The 23486-nt window shown below is 43.8% G+C and overlaps 2 protein-coding genes across 4 annotated transcripts in view; both read left to right on the forward strand.

The window, feature by feature from the left end:
• The first annotated feature begins 332 nt into the window (after nucleotides 1-332).
• Nucleotides 333-23486, forward strand: part of PDK1 (pyruvate dehydrogenase kinase 1) — a 46286-nt gene continuing 23132 nt past the window's right edge. For all 3 annotated transcript variants that reach the window (XR_006176953.2, XM_005290471.5, XM_005290472.5), the window contains exons 1-6: nucleotides 333-595; nucleotides 6897-7038; nucleotides 13015-13086; nucleotides 13952-14136; nucleotides 14454-14549; nucleotides 14866-14943. Coding sequence is in view for 2 of the 3 variants with exons in the window: in XM_005290471.5 (XP_005290528.1) it covers nucleotides 478-595; nucleotides 6897-7038; nucleotides 13015-13086; nucleotides 13952-14136; nucleotides 14454-14549; nucleotides 14866-14943 (691 nt within the window). In the remaining variant the exon portion in view is untranslated. The remainder of the gene's footprint in view (nucleotides 596-6896; nucleotides 7039-13014; nucleotides 13087-13951; nucleotides 14137-14453; nucleotides 14550-14865; nucleotides 14944-23486) is intronic.
• On the forward strand, nucleotides 19285-21673 carry LOC135974122 (myb/SANT-like DNA-binding domain-containing protein 2). Its single transcript, XM_065560784.1, has 2 exons — nucleotides 19285-20138; nucleotides 21082-21673. The coding sequence occupies exons 1-2, from the start codon at nucleotides 19430-19432 to the stop codon at nucleotides 21486-21488; spliced, it is 1116 nt and encodes a 371-aa protein (XP_065416856.1). The 5' UTR covers nucleotides 19285-19429; the 3' UTR covers nucleotides 21489-21673.

The following is a 23486-nucleotide window of genomic DNA, read 5'->3' on the forward strand; positions in this document are numbered from 1 at the left end:
ACAAGTTCCCCGGCACCAACAGGGGCTCCCAGGAGGGTCAAGCGGGCCAGCCGTGACAGTGCGGAATTCAACGGGGGGCCCCTGGCTAGGTGCGGGGCCGGCCTTCCCCGCTAGGGCTCGCTGTATGGCCAGGCCCGGGCCGAGCCCAGGGTTCCTGCCTGGCGTAGCGGACGGGGGCGGTCCTGGCCCCTCTCTGAGGTGGTGTCTAGGTCGGGAGGCTCCGCTAATCAAACCTCTGCGCCATTCCCGCCCCCACCGGCGGGGCGCGGCGCGGCGCGGAGCAGGGAGGGAGGCGGCGCCCGGCCGCCCTTGCCCGCCCCCCGTTCAGTACAGCGCCGCCCGCCCGCCCGATCCTCCGAGGGACGCGCAGTGCAGGAGGCCGCGGCCCGGGCAGGAGCCGGGGCTCCGGGCAGCTGCACAGGCGGGAATGGTGGCCGGGCCGGGCTGAAAGGAGCGGAGCCGCGTCTCGAGGCTGCCATGAGGCTGCTGCGGGCTCTGCTGAGAGGCGCCTCCCCGGCCGGCCTCCCGCAGCAGGTGGATTTCTACGCCCGCTTCTCCCCGTCGCCCCTCTCCATGAAGCAGTTCCTGGACTTCGGTGAGTGCCCTGCTCCCCCCCAGCCCGGGGCGCCAGGCCGCCCACCCGCGCTGAGCTGGGGGTGGCAGGACCCCGACGGGCTGCGCTGACCCGTCTGTCTCCCCGGGCCTCCGGAGCAGGAGGCGGTACCGCGCCACCAACGCCACGTGGGCAGAGGAGCCCCTGGCCCCCGTCTAGAGACCGGGCTGCAGCGTGAACGCCCCCAGCCTATGTGACCACCAGCGGGTTGAGGGCTGCCAATTCCGCCTCTGCTCCGTGCTCACCCCCAGTCCTCCCAAGGCTTACCTGGGCTCCTCTGGCAGCGCCTGCGGTTCTTCAGCCCCAGGCAACAGGCAACAGGCACCTCTTCTCCCCCTCCGGGGTGGGCTCTGCACCCTCCTCCCCTTCCCAGTCCTGCAGAGATGGAGAGAGCGGACTGGGCTTATTGCTCACAGGCGGCGACCTGTGAGTTGCTGGGCTGGTGGGCTCCCCAACTTGGGCTCCCCCCGAAGAGGCCTGATTGGCTGCTCTTTCCCCAGGAAGCGGGATGGTGGGGTAGGCAGCCAATCAGAGGGGGTTTTCTGACCAGGCCAGGACTGAAATTCAATAGAGCGCTGACGCTTGACGCCTCATCTGGAGACTGGTTACAGCTGTGGTCAAAGTTGTCGCGCTAGTGAACAAATGGGTGACAGTTGGCAAGAAAGGAAAATATCCCGAGTTTTTAAAATCAGAATTGCAATCTACCACTAGAGAGCGAAATGCCACACACAAAACAATCTTAGAGGCAGACATTAGAAACCTTATCAAGTCTGGGTATGGAGTCACAATGCAATGGATCCAGTTTCTGTAGGTTCATCTCTGATAAATTATATGTACACATACCTGGGGAACTGGGTCTAACACCCTTGTCCATCAGGATTCAAAAACACAGGCTTCTACTATTTCAGTTAAAGAAGATACCCCTTAGCTGTTCAAAGTTAAAGGACCCTTTATCCAGTCAACAGTTTTTGCATCATTATTCATTTTACAATATGTTATGTAAAGACAAAAGTGTATCCTTTATATATAACCTCTATTCTAAATAATAAATTTTTTTTTAAAAATTATTAAATTAAAAAAATTAAAATGATAAATGATCTACAGGATTACAGAGTAACAACTGTAGTCATTCTATGTATACTATATTTGAACAAGGATTGTAGTATTGTTCACAGTTACTTTTAAATACAGATATAGGCCCCAAACTACTGTCTCCCCCTTACAATGGGAATTTGCTTTCAAGGCAAATATTTCCCACAGCAAAGCAGTAATTTATGGACATCAATGCTTAGACATAAGGTCATGGATAACGTGAAAAAATGTTCAAAATATATCAGCTTTTTGACAGATTCTCAAAAGCTAGAAAATCAGCTGCTGAGGCTAAAAATTGTAGTAGATATGATTTTGTGCTCAGAGGTAGGAGTCTGGCAATAGTACATGATTCATAGATTCTAGGACTGGAAGGGACCTCAAGAGGTCATTGAGTCCAGACCCCTGCCCTCATGGCAGGACCGAATACTGTCTAGACCCTCCCTGATAGACATTTATCTAACCTACTCTTAAATATCCCCAGAGATGGAGATTTCACAACCTCCCTAGGCAATTTATTCCAGTGTTTAACCACCCTGACAGTTAGGAACTTTTTCCTAATGTCCAACCTAAACCTCCCTTGCTGTAGTTTAAGCCCATTGCTTCTTGTTCTATCCTTAGAGGCTAAGGTGAACAAGTTTTCTCCCTCCTCCTTATGACACCCTTTTAAATACCTGAAAACTGCTATCATGTCCCCTCTCAGTCTTCTCTTTTCCAAACTAAACAAACCCAATTCTTTCAGCCTTCCTTCATAGGTCATGTTCTCAAGACCTTTAATCATTCTTGTTGCTCTTCTCTGGACCCTCTCCAATTTCTCCACATCTTCCTTGAAATGCGGTGCCCAGAACTGGACACAATACTCCAGTTGAGGCCTAACCAGTGCAGAGTAGAGCGGAAGAATGACTTCTCGTGTCTTGCTCACAACACACCTGTTAATACACCCCTGTTAATTCAAAATGATCTGGACAAATTGGAGAAATGGTCTGAGGTAAACAGGATGAAGTTTAACAAAGACAAATGCAAAGTGCTCCACTTAGGAAGGAAAAATCAGTTTCACATACAGAATGGGAAGAGACTGTCTAGGAAGGAATATGGCAGAAAGGGATCATAGAATCATAGAATATCAGAGTTGGAAGGGACCTCAAGAGGTCATCTAGTCCAACCCCCTGCTCAAAGCAGGACCAATTCCCAGCTAAATCATCCCAGCCAGGGCTTTGTCAAGCTGGGCCTTAAAAACCTCCAAGGAAGGAGACTCCACCACCTCCCTAGGTAACGCATTCCAGTGTTTCACCACCCTCCTAGTGAAATAGTTTTTCCTGATATCCAACCTGGACCTCCCCCACTGCAACTTGAGACCATTGCTCCTTGTTCTGTCATCTGCCACCATTGAGAACAGCTGAGCTCCATCCTCTTTGGAACCCCCCTTCAGGTAGTTGAAGGCTGCTATCAAATCCCCCCTCATTCTTCTCTTCTGGAGACTAAACAATCCCAGTTCCCTCAGCCTCTCCTCATAAGTCATGTGCTCCAGACCCCTAATCATTTTTGTTGCCCTCCGCTGGACTCTTTCCAATTTTTCCACATCCTTCTTGTAGTGTGGGGCCCAAAACTGGACACAGTATTCCAGATGAGGCCTCACCAATGTCGAATAAAGGGGAACGATCATGTTCCTCGATCTGCTGGCAATGCCCCTACTTATACAGCCCAAAATGCCGTTAGCCTTCTTGGCAACAAGAGCACACTGTTGACTCATATCCAGCTTCTCGTCCACTGTGACCCCTAGGTCCTTTTCTGCAGAACTGCTACCTAGCCATTCGGTCCCTAGTCTGTAGCAGTGCATGGGATTCTTCCGTCCTAAGTGCAGGACTCTGCACTTGTCCTTGTTGAACCTCATCAGGTTTTTTTCGGCCCAATCCTCTAATTTGTCTAGGTCCCTCTGTATCCGATCCCTACCCTCTAGTGTATCTACCACGCCTCCTAGTTTAGTGTCATCTGCAAACTTGCTGAGAGTGCAGTCCACACCATCCTCCAGATCATTAATAAAGATATTAAACAAAACCGGCCCCAGGACCGACCCTTGGGGCACTCCGCTTGAAACCGACTGCCAACTAGACATGGAGCCATTGATCACTACCCGTTGAGCCTGACGATCTAGCCAGCTTTCTATCCACCTTACAGTCCATTCATCCAGCCCATACTTCTTTAACTTGGCGGCAAGAATACTGTGGGAGACCGTATCAAAAGCTTTGCTAAAGTCAAGGAATAACACATCCACTGCTTTCCCCTCATCCACAGAGCCAGTTATCTCATCATAGAAGGCAATTAGGTTAGTCAGGCACGACTTCCCCTTCGTGAATCCATGCTGACTGTTCCTGATCACTTTCCTCTCCTCTAAATGTTTCATAATGGATTCCTTGAGGACCTGCTCCATGATTTTTCCAGGGACTGAGGTGAGGCTGACTGGCCTGTAGTTCCCCGGATCCTCCTTCTTCCCTTTTTTAAAGATGGGCACTACATTAGCCTTTTTCCAGTCATCTGGGACCTCCCCCGATCGCCATGAGTTTTCAAAAATAATGGCTAATGGCTCTGCAATCTCACCCGCCAACTCCTTTAGCACCCTCGGATGCAGCGCATCCGGCCCCATGGACTTGTGCACGTCCAGTTTTTCTAAATAGTCCTGAACCACTTCTTTCTCCACAGAGGGTTGGTCACCTTCTCCCCATGCTGTACTGCCCAGTGCAGCAATCTGGGAGCTGACCTTGTTTGTGAAGACAGAGGCAAAAAAATCATTGAGTACATTAGCTTTTTCCACATCCTCGGTCACTAGGTTGCCTCCCTCATTCAGTAAGGGGCCCACACTTTCCTTGATTTTCTTCTTGTTGCTAACATACCTGAAGAAACCCTTCTTGTTACTCTTAACATCTCTTGCTAACTGCAACTCCAAGTGTGATTTGGCCTTCCTGATTTCACTCCTGCACGCCTGAGCAATATTTTTATACTCCTCCCTGGTCATTTGTCCAATCTTCCACTTCTTGTAAGCTTCTTTTTTGTGTTTAAGATCAGCAAGGATTTCACTGTTTAGCCAAGCTGGTCGCCTGCCATATTTACTATTCTTTCTACACATCGGGATGGTTTGTTCCTGCAACCTCAATAAGGATTCTTTAAAATACAGCCAGCTCTCCTGGACCCCTTTGCCCTTCATGTTATTCTCCCAGGGGATCCTGCCCATCTGTTCCCTGAGGGAGTCAAAGTCTGCTTTTCTGAAGTCCAGGGTCCGTATTCTGCTGCTCTCCTTTCTTCCTTGTGTCAGGATCCTGAACTCGACCATCTCATGGTCACTGCCTCCCAGGTTCCCATCCACTTTTGCTTCCCCTACTAGTTCTTCCCTGTTTGTGAGCAGCAGGTCAAGAAAAGCTTTGCCCCTAGTTGGTTCCTCCAGCACTTGCACCAGGAAATTGTCCCCTACACTATCCAAAAATTTCCTGGATTGCCTGTGCACCGCTGTATTGCTCTCCCAGCATATATCAGGGTGATTAAAGTCTCCCATGAGAACCAGGGCCTGCGATCTAGCAACTTCTGCTAGTTGCCAGAAGAAAGCCTCGTCCACCTCATCCCCCTGGTCTGGTGGTCTATAGCAGACTCCAACCACGACATCACCCTTGTTGCTCACACTTCTCAACTTTATCCAGAGACTCTCAGGTTTTTCTGCAGTTTCATACCGGAGCTCTGAGCAGTCATACTCCTCTCTTACATACAACGCAACTCCCCCACCTTTTCTGCCCTGCCTGTCCTTCCTGGGACAGGGGTTATAGTGGACCACAAGCTAAATATGAGTCAAATATGAGTCAAACAATCATTCTTGATTGTTTGCTTTTTTTGCAACAGCATCACACTGTTGACTCATATTTAGCTTGTGGTCCACTATAGATCCTAGATCCCTAGATCCCTTTCTGACGTATTCCTTCCTAGACAGTCTCTTCCCATTATGTATGTGTGAAACTGATTTTTCCTTCCTAAGTGGAGCACTTTGCATTTGTCTTTGTTAAACTTCATCCTGTTTACCTCAGACCATTTCTCCAATTTGTCCAGATCATTTTGAATTATGACCCTGTCCTCCAAAGCAGTTGCAATCCCTCCCAGTTTGGTATCATCTGCAAACTTAATAAGCTTACTTTCTATGCCAATATCTAAGTCGTTAATGAAGATATTGAACAGAGCCGGTCCCAAAACAGACCCCTGCGGAACCCCACTTGTTATGCCTTTCCAGCAGGATTGGGAACCATTAATAACAACTCTCTGAGTACGGTTATCCAGCCAGTTATGCACCCACCTTATAGTAGCCCCATCTAAATTGTATTTGCCTAGTTTATCGATAAGAATATCATGCGCGACCGTATCAAATGCCTTACTAAAGTCTAGGTATACCACATCCACAGCTTCTCCCTTATCCACAAGACTCGTTATCCTATCAAAGAAAGCTATCAGATTGGTTGACATGATTTGTTCTTTACAAATCCATGCTGGCTATTCCCTATCACCTTACCACCTTAATTACTTGCTCCATTATCTTCCCTAGCACATTGTTGGAGACAATGTGGCCCATTCACATATCCTGTAGCTTAGGGAAAGGTGCACAGATCTAGAAGACGGGCGATAAAGAGCTCTGACCTTACCTTGAGCTATCACCCTGTGATTCTGGACATTTTATAGACCTTATTGCTGACAATGGTGTCAGGTCTCTACCCTAGCAAGTATCATCTAGTCCATCCTCCCATGCTGAGGCAAAACAACAAAAGAGAGAATTTTTTATGACTGATAGAGGCCTGTATTGGGGATATGAAGGTCCAGGGTTCAGATCCTGTTGAGCCACATTGCTTTATGGTTGCATGTGATGACACCCTCCCCCGGTGCCACAATACTCTTTGTAAGCAACTGGCTTATTTAATTCATGGTCTTTTAAAACATAATTGTTCCTGAGTGACAAAGTAACTAGTATCTGCCAATTTTTGTTTTAAGGTGAAATAATACAGTTTTACAAAGGGTCACATCCAAGTTATCCCTATGTTCAAACCTGGTCTAATTTAACCTCAGAGCCAGACCACAAAAATATGCAGGAAAATAGTGATCTATAGCTGTATAAAGATGTTCCACAAATGTTAACTATATTCTGATTTTTCCAAATATATTTTGGTTTTAGGGTCTGAAAATGCTTGTGAAAAGACTTCGTTTATGTTTTTGAGACAAGAATTGCCTGTAAGATTGGCAAACATAATGAAAGAAATAAGTCTGCTTCCAGACAACCTGCTAAAAACACCTTCAGTTCAGCTGGTGCAGAGCTGGTAAGAACTGTCTTGTATTTTATTATTTTACCTTTAAGGGTTATTGTTGTGCAAGTGTACTAAGAAATACTAAGTATACTAAGAAACTAAGCTGCTGCGGAAGAAACTCTTCACATACATGTTTGTTATATGGTAGCCTTAAGCAATTTCTTCTGAATGTGATTGTTCCTATCTAAAATTCTATTTTGAAAACATCCTGGTCTATATTGATAGACTGAGAGAATGTTGAGTATTTTACTTCTAGCTGATCATCATGATTTTACTCCTTGCTTTTCTTTCAAGAAAAAACAGACTAGTCAGTTTCACTTCTGTTTGTAGTTCATGTTCAGTCAATTTCATTCATCTTTATAGGTTGAAGACATTGAAAAGACAGGTGTTTATGTTTAAGATGTTTCCTAATTTTAAGGCCAGAAGGGACCATCATGATCTAGTCTGACCTCCATAACACACAGAATCTCAACCATTAGTTTCTGCATCAAGCCCATAACTTTTGTTTTATTATAGCATTTCTTTTAGAAAGATATCTAGTCTTGATTTAAAGATTTCAAGTGATGGAGAATTCATCATATCCCTAGATAAATTATTCCAATGGTTAATTGCCCTGACTGTTAAATTTGTACCTTATTTCTAGTCTGAATTTGTCTAGATTCAGCTTTCAGCCATTGGCTATTATGCCTTTTTCTGCTAGATTAAAAAGCTGTCAGCTTTTTAAAAATCTCTTCATTTAAGTGCTTATAAACAGATCAAGTCACCTCTTAACCTTCTTTTAGATTAAGCTTCCAAAGTCTGACGAGAGGCATGTTTCCCAGACCTGAAGTCATTCTTTTAGCTCTTTTCTAAACCTTTTCCAATTTTTCAACATCCTTTTTGAATTGTTGATACCTGAAGTGGTGCAGTAATATCTCTCCATGCAGCATTAGTGAGACTATCACCTCCTCACTCCTGCTTGATGTTCCTGTTTATGCATCCTGTTTATGCAGGGAGTCCTCGGACTTACCACACAATTTGTTCCTCAGAATTGCGTTGTAAGCTGAAACTGCTTTTCCTATAGGAATCAACGGTATGAAGGGGGGATTGGTTTCTGAACCAAGGCTTGATACACTATTTTCACCACACTAACCCAGATTTTTGTACTAAATGAATTATAGCTGACTAATGTTGCAACATCAATGTATTTACTGTACACTGTATTTTGTAAACAGCATCCAAATAAACATATAAACTCGTACATGCTGCTCAGAATGCAGGCAACACAGGCTTAGAAAACCAGGGAGAACGGCATATATGTTGAGCCTCAGCCAATTACTGTTCAAGCTTTCTGATTGGCTGAGCCCGGGGCAGCAACCCTACCCGGCAACAAACTACCCTACTGCCTCAAAGCCAATCAGAAGTGACCCCTTCCAGCTCCATACCAGTATAATGCAACCAGGAAGTGATTTCAAGCAAACTTTAAGCAAACCGAGCGTCGTAAGGGGGAAACGAGCGTTGTAGGGGTGAAATGGGCAGTCAATTGAAAAGTGTTGCAAGTCCGAGGATTCCCTGTATATCCAAAAATTGTATTAGCCCTCTTAGCTACAGCATCACACACAAGGCTTGTCTACACTCCCCTATAGTTTGGACTACAAGGGTATGAATAGCAGCGTGCACCAAAGTGCTGCTCTCTAACTCCCCTGTCTGGATACTGCTTGCGTGAACGAAAAGGTTCCTGTTAATGTGAACTAGGAGCCTTTTAGTATGCGCTCGCAGTGTTCACACGGGGGAATTACAGAGCAGCACTTTGGTGCACACGGCTATTCACACCCCCATAGTCTGAATTGCAAGATACTATAGACATCGCCTAAGATTTCATGTTCAGTTGATTATCTGCCATTACCCCATATTCCTTTTCACTGCCCCTGCATTCCAGGATACAGTTCCCCTTTTTTAAGTGTGTTCTACATTCTTTGTTCCTAGATGTGAGTTCGCAAAATGCATGTTGTTCAAATGAGCCTGCCTTACCAAGTAATCTAGACCTGTATAACTGGTCTGCTCCCTCAATTTTCTACGGGGCCAATGTGTCATCTGCAAATTTTACCAGCCATTATTTCTTGATCAATAATCCAAAAAAATATTTAGTAGCTTTAAGCCAAGAAAAGATCCCTGAGGGACAACATTAGAAACACCTCCACTCGATGATGGCACCTTACTTAGTTATTTTGTGATCTGTTAATTAGTTTATAATCCACTTGATATGAACTACATTAATTTTGTGTAGTAGTTATTCCATAAAAATGTCGTTTAGGATTCAGAGACATGCCTTACAGAAGTCTAAATATATTATGTCAGTTACCTTTATCATTTTGGGTGAGATTATAACTTTGTTAGCTAAAGCTTGAAAAGACCTGTTTTCCATGAAATAATGCTGAGTGGCATTGATTATGCCACAGTCCTTTAATTCTTTGATTCAATGCAATAATTATGGAAAAGCTGATATGAGATTCAGTTTCCTAACTGCCAGTTTGTACTCATGGCTATCACCTTCCTATTTGTTATAATATTTTTAACAACTATTTTCATTTCCTCTCTTAACCAGGATGGTTTTAACCTAAAAAGCCTTTGATTATGGAATTACATTTTTGGGGCAACTAGAAGCATTCTTAAACAACTCACAATTAACATTCACATTTTGAGGTTTCAGTTTTCCTGCCACTCGTTTTGCTTGCAATTGTGTAACTTTGGGAAATTGGTGTTTTTAAAGCATTTAGTATAGGTACTACTGGTTAGGACTATTCTATTTGCACATAAATGGCATTCAGTCATGATCATTTGCATCAAGGCAGCAGTCAATTTATCTTTATCCATCAGAATGAGGTCCAGTATAGATTTACCCCAAATTGTTTGCAATACACCGCTACCTCGATATAACACGGATTCGGATATAACACGGTAAAGCAGTGCTCCGGGGGGGGGGGGGGGAGGGGGGGGCTGCGCACTCTGGTGGATCAAAGCAAGTTCAATATAGCGCGGTTTCACCTATAACGCGGTAAGATTTTTTGGCTCCCGAGGACAGCGTTATATCGAGGTAGAGGTGTACTTGTTAGAAAGTTATCAACTATAATTTAATTATAATTAAAGTTATCATCCAAGGATGTTATACTAGTTGCAACATGAGACCTCTGATTTATGTCTCCAATATTGAAGTTTCCCATCATAATGCAATTTTTCTTTCTATAAATTGTAAGTAGAAATGTAAGGAGCTGTTGATTCTGTTCCTTCAACTGATTTGGGGGTTTATAATGGACTTCCACCTAGTAACTCCATCTTGTAATTTATCAGTTAGAATGTTAATTCATAATCATTCCAGATCCTGTTCTTCTGAATTATCAATATTTATTTAGATTCCTACTCGCCTCCCCTTCTGTCGACTCTTTCCTAAATAGTGTATCCAGTGATTTTAACATTCCACTTGTGACTCACCCTATCAGGTTTCAGTAATATCAATGTCAGATTTCTGATAGTAAATGAGCATTTCTAGTTCTTCTTGATTCCCAGCCGTCTAGCATTGGTATATGGGAGAATAAATTTGATTGCCATATGCCCCTCGATTCTTTATATGCGTGCTATCTAGAGTCTCAATTATATGCAATGTGTTTACCCCCTTAGATGCACCCTCCCAACTACTTTAGCTAGTCTGTTCCCCCCAGAAGATTGGTTCTCCTTCTTCTGAGATGGAGGCACTTAAAAACCTGCTGATGCCCCAGGTCCTCCTGGGGGGAATTCTGCACCAAAAAATAAAAAATTCTGGGCCCAAAATTTAAAAATTCTGCTCACAATATTTTAAAATTCTGCAAAATTCTGCCTATTTTATTTGTCAAAATAACACAATATAATCACACCAGTTTCAATTATTTTGGTAATTTATTTCAAAATACCTGTCAACAAGTATGTCTGTAACAATACAGACAACAAAAAAGATTCAGGAAATGTTTTGGACAAATAGATTCCCTACTAGACATAAATACATAATTTTGAATAATAATTCATTTAAACTACAACAAAGAAACGTATTTTCTGCACCCCTCAGACGCAGTTCAGAGGCTTTGGGGAGTCAGGGGTAATGGAGGAGCTGAAGGAGAGGGAAGTAAATTGCTGAGAAGAAGCCTGGGTGTGAACTTGGAGGGTTGTTGGGTTGGGTGGAAAAAGTATGGAACAGGAGGGTTTTTTGGGTGTGGGGGAGGGATTGTTAGGGAGTTGGGGAGTCTGGCTGACCCCCGACCCTCTCCCATTCAGCCAAGCACATCTGCCCATGTCTCCATGTGGCCCTGCACCCCGTGCTCTCATCCTCATGTGTCCCAGCACCCCACTCAGCCATCCCGCACCCCCTGTCAGCCCTGCATTCCCCTGCCCCCGGTGGCCCTGCATCCCCACTCCCCCCTGCCCCAGTCTGTCCCCCAACTAGCCCTTCTGAACCCCAGTCTATGACCCCTCAGCAGCTCTGTGTGCCCCACTCTGTCCATCCCGCCCATATCCCATCTCCCCTTATCTGGCCCCACAGGCATGTCGCTGTGAGAAAAGCAGCCTCTGCTGTCTCCCTATTGGCTCCTAGCTTCTATGGTGTGATGACTGCCCTCTATTTTGCTGCCACATCAGCCCCTGGTGGGTGAAAGGTGTAACTGCTGCACCTCTCCAGCAGAATGTATTTTCTGTGGAGAAAAAAAAATCTGCAGGGGACATGAATTCTTCGCATGTGCAGTGGTGCAGAATTCATCTAGGAGTAATCAGGTAGAACTTACAATGAATTTAATGAGTGTTAAATTCACGTGAAAGTGAAAAATTGACAGGGCGGCTGCTTATATAATAAAATACCAATGTGTCAATTAAGCAGTTACATTATGAAAGACTTACGGGAATGTATTTTATTGGGAAAGTCGCTTATTTCATGAATTTATTAAAAAAACAACAGGATAAAACATTTTAATATATATTATAGAAAAACTGACTTGTTTATGAGTTATCACAACCTTGAGAAACAGTCTCAAACTTGTGTGCGTACAACCCTGCACCTAAAGGGAGTTTTAAATTGGTCAGGTAAATAGAACACTATGTTAAATCTGTTACAATCTGTTCGTTGTAAAAATTGAAACTTGGCATATGCGTAGTTCTCAATAAAGCTGTCAAAATAGAGTGCAAGAAAAATATGACTAACTTCAAGTGTGAAAAACATTTTAAAATTATTTTGAGTTTTAATGCTTTTTTTTAATCCATTTGAATTATTAACATTTTTAACAAACTTAAAAAAAAATAAACTTTTGGTAGGAGAACAAGCCAAGGCATTTTCAGCATAGAAGATATTATTTTGAAAGTTGAAAGTGCCTGAAAGTAGGGGCTAGTAATGAAAATGCCTCTTTAACCATAGCTATAACATGACTGTTATGGGTCTATGCCAGGGGTGGCCAGTCTGAGAAGGAGCCAGAATTTACTAATGTACATTGCCAAAGAGTCACAGTAATACCTCAGCAGCCCCCCATCCGCTCCCACCCCGCTCCCAGCGCTTCCTGCTCACCCACAGCCCCGCTGATCAGCACCTCCCTCTCCCTCCCCGCACCTCCCAATCAGCTGGTTTGTGGTGTGCAGGAAGCTCTGGGAGGGAGGGGGGAACGAGGGCACTGCAGACTCAGGGGAGGGGGCAGGAAGGGGTGAAGTGGGAGCAGAGCCTGTGGCATAGCCGGGGGTTGAGCAGTGAGCACTGCCCAGCACACTGGAGAGTTGGCACCTGTAGCTCCAGCCCCGGAGTCAGTGCTATACAAGGAGCCGCATATTAACTTCTGAAGAGCCACATGTGGCTCCAGAGCCACAGATTGGCCACCCCTGCTCTATGCTATTGTTCCTGATTACAAGCTAAGAAATGTTAAAAGAAAATTGTTAATGTCTTCACAAAATAGAAGATCTGTATGGAATATCATGACAAAAATCTACCATAGAGGATTTATGTTTTAGGTATGTCCAGAGTCTTCAGGAAATCCTTGACTTTAAGGAGAAAAGTGCAGAAGATTCAGAAGTTATTCATAGGTGAGTGTGGTTTTTAAAATACTTTAAAATATGTATATTTATAAACAATGAATGGCAATTGATGGTTCAGATGAAGAAAATTTCTAAGGGTATGTCTACTCAGCAACTAGACACCTGCGTCTGGCCCAAGCCAACCGATTTGGGCTTGCAGGACTTGGGCTGTGTAGACTTCCAGGCTCCGTTTGGAGCCTGAGTTCCGAGACTCTCACACTTTGCAGGGTCCTAGAGCCTGGGTTCCAGCCTGAGCCCAGAAGTCTACACAGCAGTGAAACAGCCCACAGCCTGAGCCCTGGATCCCGAGGCGGCTGGCATGGGCCAGCTGTGGGTGTCTAGTTGCTGTGTAGACATACCCTAAGGGCCTTGACCGTTTAGTAATGGATCAATCATAATATGACCCACTGTTTTTCACTAAATCAAGAAAAATGAATGTTTCCTTTTGTTTGTTTGATTTACCAAAAGTATAATTCTGGTCCCCAAAACTCAGTTTCTGTGAAATTGTAGAAAGTGAGTATGAGTAGAATGGTGTGGTTTAGATAATGGCACATGCAACCTTTTACTTTTAGTCCAGTTCAAGTCACCAGTGTCTGAAGGTAGTTGCCATCTGACAGCCACATGGTGATCTGTGCAAACATTGTTGGTCTCACTTCAGTTCTTACTGAAAAATATCTATTAAACCCCCTATTATATATGGCACCTTTATTGGTAATTTCAGTTTAAATGAGACTCAAGAGTGACCTATCTTTTTCTGCTAGGGTGGTTCTATGCTATATCAGTAAACAGCGGGCTTCACTTTCCTTTGCTGATAGGAATTTAATGAGTGTTAAATTCACTTGAAAGTGAAAAATTGACAGTTCATTAATGTTAGGTTTACAGATACTGTGATAACAATCCGGAACCGACACAATGACGTAATTCCTACAATGGCTCAAGGTGTGATTGAGTACAAGGAAAGCTTTGGGGTTGATCCAGTGACCTGTCAGAATGTGCAGTATTTTTTAGATCGTTTCTACATGAGTCGCATTTCAATCAGAATGCTCCTCAATCAGCACTGTAAGTACTACTGTTAAAGGGGGAAAATCATGAATGGAATGTGTTGGTATATCTTACATTTATCTTTAAGTATTGAGTATTTACTCAAATATGCTGCTTACAGCATCTTCTTGATCCATTTGGAAACACCTATGTATGCCTATAAAGCATTTTTTTTTTTGTCATCAGCAAAGCAGATGAACCATTTTTCTTTAAGAATGCTACAGCCAAAAATTATAAACTATGCTTATTCTGTTCCATTCAGCAATGCTGAAGACATGAAAACTGAAAATTTTGAAATTGCATTGCCTACTAAATGTTATTTTCTTTGTTGGCAGCTTTGCTGTTTGGTGGAAAAATTAAAGTTAATCCAGCGCATCCAAAACACATTGGAAGCATTAATCCTAACTGCAATGTTGTTGAAGTTATTAAAGGTAAATTCAGGCAGACCAGCTGAACAAGAATTTTGAAAAGGTACATTAAAATCTATAGAGAGAACTAATATAAATCAGGTTCTTCTTATGTTGTACTAATATCCTTATGTGGAGCAGAAAATTCCAGTTCAAATTTAATATGTTTTTGTTCTACCAATACTTCAGCTTTTGTGAGAAAATATGAAAGGTCCACAATAAGAGTGCAGAATGATTTTGGTTTTTAGTTGATGTTCTTTTCAATAAACTACAAAACATCTGAAAAAAGGAGGGAAATGTATTTTTTGTATTTACATTTTTCTGTTTTGATTTCATGTAGATGGCTATGAAAATGCTAAGAGACTTTGTGATTTGTATTACATGAGCTCTCCAGAACTTGTGCTTGAAGAGTTGAATGGTAAGTGTGTGTGTGGAAATTGGGGATCCTCCTCTTTCAAATGAGGAGCATCAGTCTGATCAGAAGGTTTACGATAGTTTTCCACTGTTGGTCTAACACAGTGTCTAAGACAAGCGTTCTCAAACTGGGGGTCGGGACCTCTCAGGGGGTCACGAGGTAATTACATGGGCGGGTCACGAGCTGTCAGCCTCCACCCCAAACTTCGCTTTGCCTCCAGCATTTATAATGGTGTTTATAAATTAAAAACACTTTTTTATATTTAAGGGGGTCGCACTCAGAGGCTTGCTATGTGAAAGGGGTCACCAGTATAAAAATTTGAGAATCACTAATCTAAGAGGTCTGCGAAAGGTTGTTGCTGTTACCATAAAACAGTGGTTTTCAACCTGGGGTCCGTGGACCATGTCTAAGATTTCCACTCCATTTGAACCTCCATTTGAAAATTTTTAGGGGTCTGCAAATGGAAAAGGTTGAAAACCATTGGTCTAACAACTTTTAACAGTCCTGTTCCCCCTTCCCCAAGATCTTTTGTATCTCTCCCCACCTTTCAGTCTTTACAGTATGTCTATAGCTTTCTCATACGCTCATCCTCTCTGTGCCTTTGTCTTATTTTCCCCTCCTAACTCCTTTTTTATTAGTACAATTCATAGATCCAGTCACTATTAAAGCTGTATTCCAATTTCTCGCTTTCATTTAGCTATCAACTACTTGACTTATGGGTCTAATTAGGTACTTAGATGTGGCCATGTAAACAGTTTAGGCCATGTAAACAAGTATTTGCACCACCAATTGTGACAAAACAGCTTTTGAAAATTTGACTACAAGCATTCATACAGAGATGCAGCAGAACTCTTATCTTAAAAACTAATTGGGAATTGAGGAGTTCATAAAATCAAAAAAATTAATGAAATTGAATATCTCAAAATTACAGTGGGCACAGTGCATAAATTGAAATATGGTGCACTGGATCACATTTTTTAGTACTTAAAACCCCGGCAAATCAATTTCCAATGCAATAAACGCATTTGAACATGAAGGAATGTTGACTTGTTTTTTATCAATATCATTTTTGTTATGTGACTGTTTTTTTCCACCATTGGGAAAAATGATTTGTATAAAAGGTAATCTGTAAGATTGGTGTTTGTAAAATTGAGGTTCTACTTACAGAAAAATGCACGTGTATGCATATATTAAAGTTACTTGAGCTCATCCAAAATATACTGGTAGCATTGATCCAAACAGCAACATTCCTGCAGTTATTAAAAGTAAATTCATGCAGATCTGCTAACAAGAATTTAGAGTGATCTAAATTGCATCTACAAATAATTGCATGAGCAAAAATACACCCCCATTTATGCCTGCAAAAATGAGGGCACACAAAGGAAGGCCTTATTAAGGTTGGACTAAAAGTGAGGCCTTAATTATATTTTATAAGCACTTACCAGTTTTATTCTTTTGACTTTGGTAAGTTTACCATTCCGTGTCAAGGTAAAATATGTTCTCCTCCATACTCTGAGCCTGAGGGTTGGAAATATTTGTAGAGAAAAGCATGTTAAATTGCTGCAGGTGCCTCTTAGAATTTTTGATCATATTATGAAGTATGATAAATCACACTGTAGTTTACAGTGTAGTTACAGTTTAGATATACAATCATAAAAATGTAGGGCTGAAAAGGATCTAGAGAAGTCATCAAATCCAGCCCCCGGCACTGTGGCAGGACCAAGTAAACCAAGGCCATCCCTGACAGGTATTTTATCTCATCTGTTCTTAAAAACCTGTGATGGAGATTCCACAACTTTCCTTGGAAGCCTATTCCAGAGCCTAACTACTCCTATAGTTAGATATTAGGAAAAACTCTTCTAACTTAAATCTCCCTTGCTGCAGATTAAGGCCATTCTTGTCCTGCCTTCAGTGGACATGGAGAACAGTTGGATCACTGTCCTCTTTATAACAGCCCTTTACATATTTGAAAACTGTTATCAGGTGCCCCCTCCGTCTTCTCTTCTCAAGACTAAATATGCCCAGTTTTTTTAACCTTTCCTCACAAGTTTTGTAAACCTTTTATAATTTTTGTTGCTCTCCTCTGGCCTCTCCCCAATTTGTCTATATCTTTCCTAATGTGTGGGACCCAGAATTGGACACAGTACTCTAGCTGAGGCCTCATCAGTGCTGAGTAGGGGGACACTACCTCATGTCACTTACCTCACATGTCTTACATACAACACTCCAGAATATTAGCCTTTTTTCACAGCTGCATCACATTGTTGACTCGTATTCAGTTTGTGATCCACTATAACCTCGGATCCTTTTCAGCAGTACTACCACTTGGCCAGTTATTCCTCATTTTGTAGTTGTGCATTTGATTTCTCCTTCCTAAGTTAAGTATTTTGCACTTGTAAATTTCACTTTGGTAAATTCAAACCAATTCTCCAGTTTGTCAAAGTTGTTTTGAATTCTAATCCTGGCCTCCAAAGTGCCTGCAATCTCTCTCAGCTTGGTGTCATTTTTAGATTTTATAAGTATATTCTCCACTCCATTGTCCAAGTCATTAATGAAAATACTCAATAGTACCGGACCCAAAACTGACCCCTGTGGGTCCCCACTAGATTCACCCTCCTAGTTTGACAGCAAACCATTGATAACTACTCTTAGAGTATGGTCTTTAACTAGTAGTGCACCTACCTTATGCTAATTTCATTTAGACCATATTTCCCTAGTTTGCTTATGAGAATGTCATGTGGGACTGCATCAAAAAACCTTACTAAAATCAAGATATACCACATCTATTGCTTCTACCCTATCTGCTAGGCCAGTAACCCTGTCAAAGAAGGAAATTAGGTTAGTTTGGAATTATTTGTCCTTGACAAATCCTTTCTGGCTGTTCCTTGTAACCCTGTTACCCTCCAGGTGCTTACAAATTGATTGTTTAATAATTTGTTCCAGTATCTTTCCATGTATTGAAGTTACACTGATTGGGCTTTAATTTCCCAGGTTGTCTTTTGTTCCCCTTTTTAAAGACAGCTGCTATGTTTGCCCGCTCTAGTCTCCTGGGACCTCAACAGTCCTCCAGGAGTTCTCAAAGATAATTGCTAATGGTTCTGAGATTGTTTCGATTAGTTTCTTAAGTACTCTAGGGTGAATTTCATTAGGCCCTACCAATTTAAAGAATATTTATATAAGCTAGATATATTCAACCTGTTCTTTCCCTATTTTGGCTTGCATTCCTTCCCCCTTGTTGTTGTTATTGTGTTGAGTATCTGATTGCCATTAACTTTTTTTCTGAAGACTGAAGCAAAATAGGCATTAAACACGTCAGGCTTCTTGATGTCGTCAGTTTTTAGCTCTCCTTCCCCTCTAAGTGAAGGACCTACACTTTCATCATTCTGTTGCTCCTAATGTATTTAAAGAACCTCCTCGTATTGTCTTTCACATCTCTAGCTAGGTGTAACTCATTTTGTAACTTAGTCTGATTGTGTAGTTACATGCTTGTGCTATTTTTTGTATTCCTCCTTAGTAATTTGTCCATATTTCTACTTTGTGTAGGATTTATTTTATTTTATTTTCAGGTCTCTTAAAATCTCCTGATGGAGCCCTATTGGTGTCTCACTATTCTTCCTCTCTTTCCTTTGTATCGGGATAGTTTGCGGTTTTGCCTTTAATATGATTCTCTTGAGAAACTGTTAGCTCTCCTGAACTCTTTTCCCCTCAGATTTTCTTCACATTGGACCTTACCTACCAGTTCTCTAAGTTTGTTAAAGACTGCTTTTTTTAAGTCCATTGTCCTTATTCTGCTGCTCTCACTCGGTTATGCTTTTTGATAACTCATCACTAATTAATATAACTGGAATTGTGTTTATTATACTAATTATGTGACTTAATTATTTGTTACTATGTTTCATACTTAGAATATATACATTTAGATTTTTAGGTACACTAATTATGCAAGGTCCTGCTACACTGTAGTTATGCCTTAATGTAGTCAGCTGGTTTTATGAATTAGTGTTAATTACAGGCATTACATTCATAAAGCATGGCAATAGTTTAATCACACTGTAATTGCAATGTAACTGCAATTTAATTAATCATTATTGTAAAGTGTAACAATTTTTCAAGACTATCTTTTTAAAAACAATTATTTCCCCTTCCCAATTTTATTACTAGAAATATGTTCAAATAAGATCTCAGCTTCTTCCCATTCCCTGGAAGTTGTAGGGCTCTGCACTCATTGTGTTCCATAATCTTTCTCCACAACAATTAATCATGACATCACAAACACAGGATTTGGACTTCAGGCCTGGTCTACACTACGACTTTAATTCGGATTTAGCAGCCTTAATTCGAATTAACCCTGCACCCGTCCACACAACGACGCCATTTAATTCGAAATAAAGGGCTCTTTAAATCGATTTCTGTACTCCACCCCGACGAGCGGAGTAGCGCCAAAATCGATTTTAGCATTTCGAATTAGGGTTAGTGTGGCCGCAATTCGATGGTATTGGCCTCCGGGAGCTATCCCACAGTGCAGCATTGTGACCGCTCTGGACAGCAATCTGAACTCGGATGCACTGGCCAGGTAGACAGGAAAAGCCCCGGGAATATTTTAATTTCATTTCCTGTTTGCCCAGCGTGGAGAGCACAGGTGACCACAGATAGCTCATCAGCACAGGTAACCATGCAGGCAGATAATCGAAAAAGAGCACCAGCATGGACCGTACGGGAGGTACTGGATCTGATCGCTATATGGGGAGAGGATTCAGTGCTAGCAGAACTTCGTTCTAAAAGACGAAATGCCAAAACTTTTGAAAAAATCTCCAAGGGCATGATGGAGAGAGGTCACAATAGGGACTTAGATCAGTGCCGCGTGAAAGTCAAGGAGCTCAGACAAGCCTATCAAAAAACAAAGGAGGCAAACGGTCGCTCCGGGTCAGAGCCGCGGACATGCCGCTTCTACGCCGAGCTGCATGCAATTCTAGGGGGGGCCGCCACCACTACCCCACCTGTGACCATGGATTCCGGGTCGGGGATAGTCTCATCAGCTACACCTGAGGATTCTGCGGATGGGGAAGAGGAGGAGGAGGAGCTTGCAGAGAGCACCCAGCACTCCGTTCTCCCCAACAGCCAGGATCTTTTTCTCAGCCTGACTGAAGTACCCTCCCAACCCAGTATCCAAGACCATGACCCCATGGAAGGGACCTCAGGTGAGTTTACCTTTTAAAATATAAAACTTGTTTTAAAAGCAAGCGTTTTTTAATGATTACTTTGTCCTGAGGACTTGGGATGCATTCGCGGCCAGTTCAGCTACTGGAAAAGTCTGTTAACGTGTCTGGGGATGGAGCAGAAATCCTCCAGGGTCATCTCCATGAAGCTCTCCTGGAGGTACCCCAAAAGCCTTGCCACAAGGTTTCTGGGCAGTGCAGCCTTATTCCGTCCTCCATGGTAGGACACTTGACCACGCCATGCTTGCAGCAAGTAATCTGGTATCATTGCCTGACAAAGCCTGGCAGCGTATGGTCCCGGTGTTTGCTGGCATTCAAGCAACATCCGTTCTTTATCTTGCTGTGTAATCCTCAGGAGAGTGATATCGCTCATGGTAACCTGGTTGAAATACGGGAACTTAATTAAGGGGACAGAGGTGGCCGTTCCTACTGGGCTGTTTGCCTGTGGCTGAAAAGAAATCCTTCCCTGCAGTTAGCCAAGCGCAGGGGGGGAAATTGGCCCTGAGCTTTTCGCGTTTGGCTAGCAGGGATCTTCCCTGTTACCAGCCACGCGGTGGGGGGAGGGATAAAGTGATCATCCAGAGAATTGGATGGCGGGGGGGGTGGTTAGTTTGTTTTCTGCTGCTGCTGAATGTTAACAGAAAAACCGCAGCACTCAACGGGCTTTGCTTGGTATGTGGGAAAGGAGGGCGCAGAAGCCGAAAGACAATGGCTTACCATGGCCGCATGCAAGCCGAATTCTGTTGCCCGGACCTGTGATCTCTAGCAGCAAAGCCACAGGCACTCAGTATTAAGAGGCAAAATGCGACCTTGCACAGAAATCACATGTGCTATGTAATGTGAATAGTGTTGGTCACCGTGAAAGAGTATTGTTCTGCAAAATGTATCTTTTAAAAAAATTCTCTCTTTTTTCCCCTCCCTACAGCAGCTGCAAATTCTTCAAGCCTCCCTCCTCCGTCCCGAAGGCTATCACAGATAAGGCGTCGGAGAAAGAAGACGCGAGACGAGATGTTCGCAGAAATCATGGAATCCACCCGCAGTGACAGAGCTCATCTGAATGAGTGGAAGGACACAGTTTCAAAGTATAGGAAAGAAGCCAGTGAATGGGAGGACAGGAGGGACCAACGTGAGGACAGGAGAGACGCTCGAGATGAGAGGTGGCGGCAGGAAGATCAGAGGAGGCAGGATGCAACGCTGGGGCTGCTGCGTGAGCAAACAGACATGCTCCGGCGTCTGGTGGAGCTTCAGGAACGGCTGCAGGAAAACAGAGTGCCGCTACAGCCCCTGTACCCCCCTCCCCATGTTCCATATCCTCCTCACCCAGACGTGTAAGAACGCGGGGGGGAGGCGCCGTACACCTTCCCATTCCACCCCAGTGGACAGCCCAAGCAAAAGGCTGTCATTTTTTTAACCTTTTTTTAGTGGCCTTTTCCTTCCCACCGATCCTCCTCCCAAACCCCACCCGGGTTCCCTCCCTCTTTTTATAATCTATTAATAAAGAATAAATGATTTTTAAATGATAGTGACTTTATTTGGTTTGAAAGCAAGCTGGGGGAAGGGGGAGGGTGGGTTCCTTACAGAGAATGAGTCAATAAAGGGGGCGGGTTTTCATGAAGGAGAAACAAACAGATATTTCACACTGTAGCCTGGCCAGTCATGAAACTGGTTTTCAAAGCTTCTCTGATGCACAGCGCTTCCTGGTGTGCTCTTCTAATCGCCCTGGTGTCTGGCTGCGCGTAATCAGCAGCCAGGCGATTTGCCTCAGCCTCCCACCCCGCCATAAAGGTCTCCCCCTTACTTTCACAGAGATTGTGGAGCACGCAGCAAGCAGAAATAACAATGGGGAGACTGGTTTGGCTGAGGTCTGAGCGAGTCAATAATGAACGCCAGCGACTTTTTCAACGGCCAAATGCACATTCTACCACCATTCTGCACTTGCTCAACCTGTAGTTGAACAGCTCCTGACTCCTGTCCAGGCTGCCTGTGTATGGCTTCATGAGCCATGGCATTAAGGGGTAGGCTGGGTCCCCAAGAATAACTATTGGCATTTCAACATCCCCAACGGTTATTTTCTGATCCGGAAAGTAAGTCCCTTGCTGCAGCCCTTTAAACAGAGTAGTGTTCCTGAAGACGCGAGCGTCATGAACCCTTCCCGGCCAGCCCACGTTGATGTTGGTGAAACGTCCCTTGTGATCCACAAGTGCTTGCAGCACCATTGAAAAGTACCCCTTGCGGTTTATGTACTGGGTACCCTGGTGCTCCGGTGCCAAGATAGGGATATGGGTTCCATCTATCGCCCCACCACAGTTAGGGAATCCCATTGCAGCAAAGCCATCCACTATGGCCTGCACATTTCCCAGATTCACTACGTTTCGTAGCAGCACCTGAGTGATTGCTTTGCCTACTTGCATCACAGCAGCCCCCACAGAAGATTTGCCCACTCCAAATTGATTCCCGACTGACCGGTAGCTGTCTGGCGTTGCAAGCTTCCACAGGGCTATCGCCACGCGCTTCTCAACTGTGAGGGCTGATCTCATCTTGGTATTCTGGCGTTTCAGGGCAGGGGACAGCAAGTCACAAAGTTCCATGAAAGTGCCCTTACGCATGCGAAAGTTCCGCAGCCACTGGGAATCGTCCCACACCTGCAACACTATGCGGTCCCACCAGTCTGTGCTTGTTTCCCTTGCCCAGAATCAGCGTTCCATGGATAGAACCCATTAACAACATGATCTCCAAAGCACCGGGGCCCGCGGTTTGACAGAATTCTGTGTCCGTGTCCGTGTGCATGTCCATGTCCTCATCACGCTTGTCGCTGCGCTGCCACCGCCGCTGCCTCCTCGCCTCGTTTTTCTGGTCCTGGCTCAGCATAAACTCCACGAGAACGCGTGAGGTGTTTACAATGTTCATGACTGCTGTCTTGAGCTGAGCGGGCTCCATGCTTGCTGTGGTATGGAGTCTGCAGTGTTCACCCAGGAAAAAAGGCGCGAAATGGTTGTCTGCCGTCCGTTGCTTTCATACAGGGAGGGAGGGAGGGATGAGGCTGTACCCAGAACCACCTGCGACAATGTTTTTTGTCCTATCAGGCACTGGGATCTCAACCCAGAATTCCAATGGGCGCGGGAGACTGCGGGAAGTATGGGATAGCTATGGGATAGCTACCCACAGTGCAACGCTCCAGAAATCGACGCTAGACCCGGTACTTGGACGCACACCGCCGAATTAATGTGCTTAGTGTGGCCGCATACATTCGACTTTATACAATCTGTTTCCCAAATTCGAATTATATAAATTCAGATTAATCCCGTAGTGTAGACATACCCACAGATGATG

Source organism: Chrysemys picta, chromosome 11 (assembly GCF_011386835.1).
Source record: "Chrysemys picta bellii isolate R12L10 chromosome 11, ASM1138683v2, whole genome shotgun sequence".
Lineage (NCBI taxonomy): Eukaryota > Metazoa > Chordata > Testudines > Emydidae > Chrysemys > Chrysemys picta.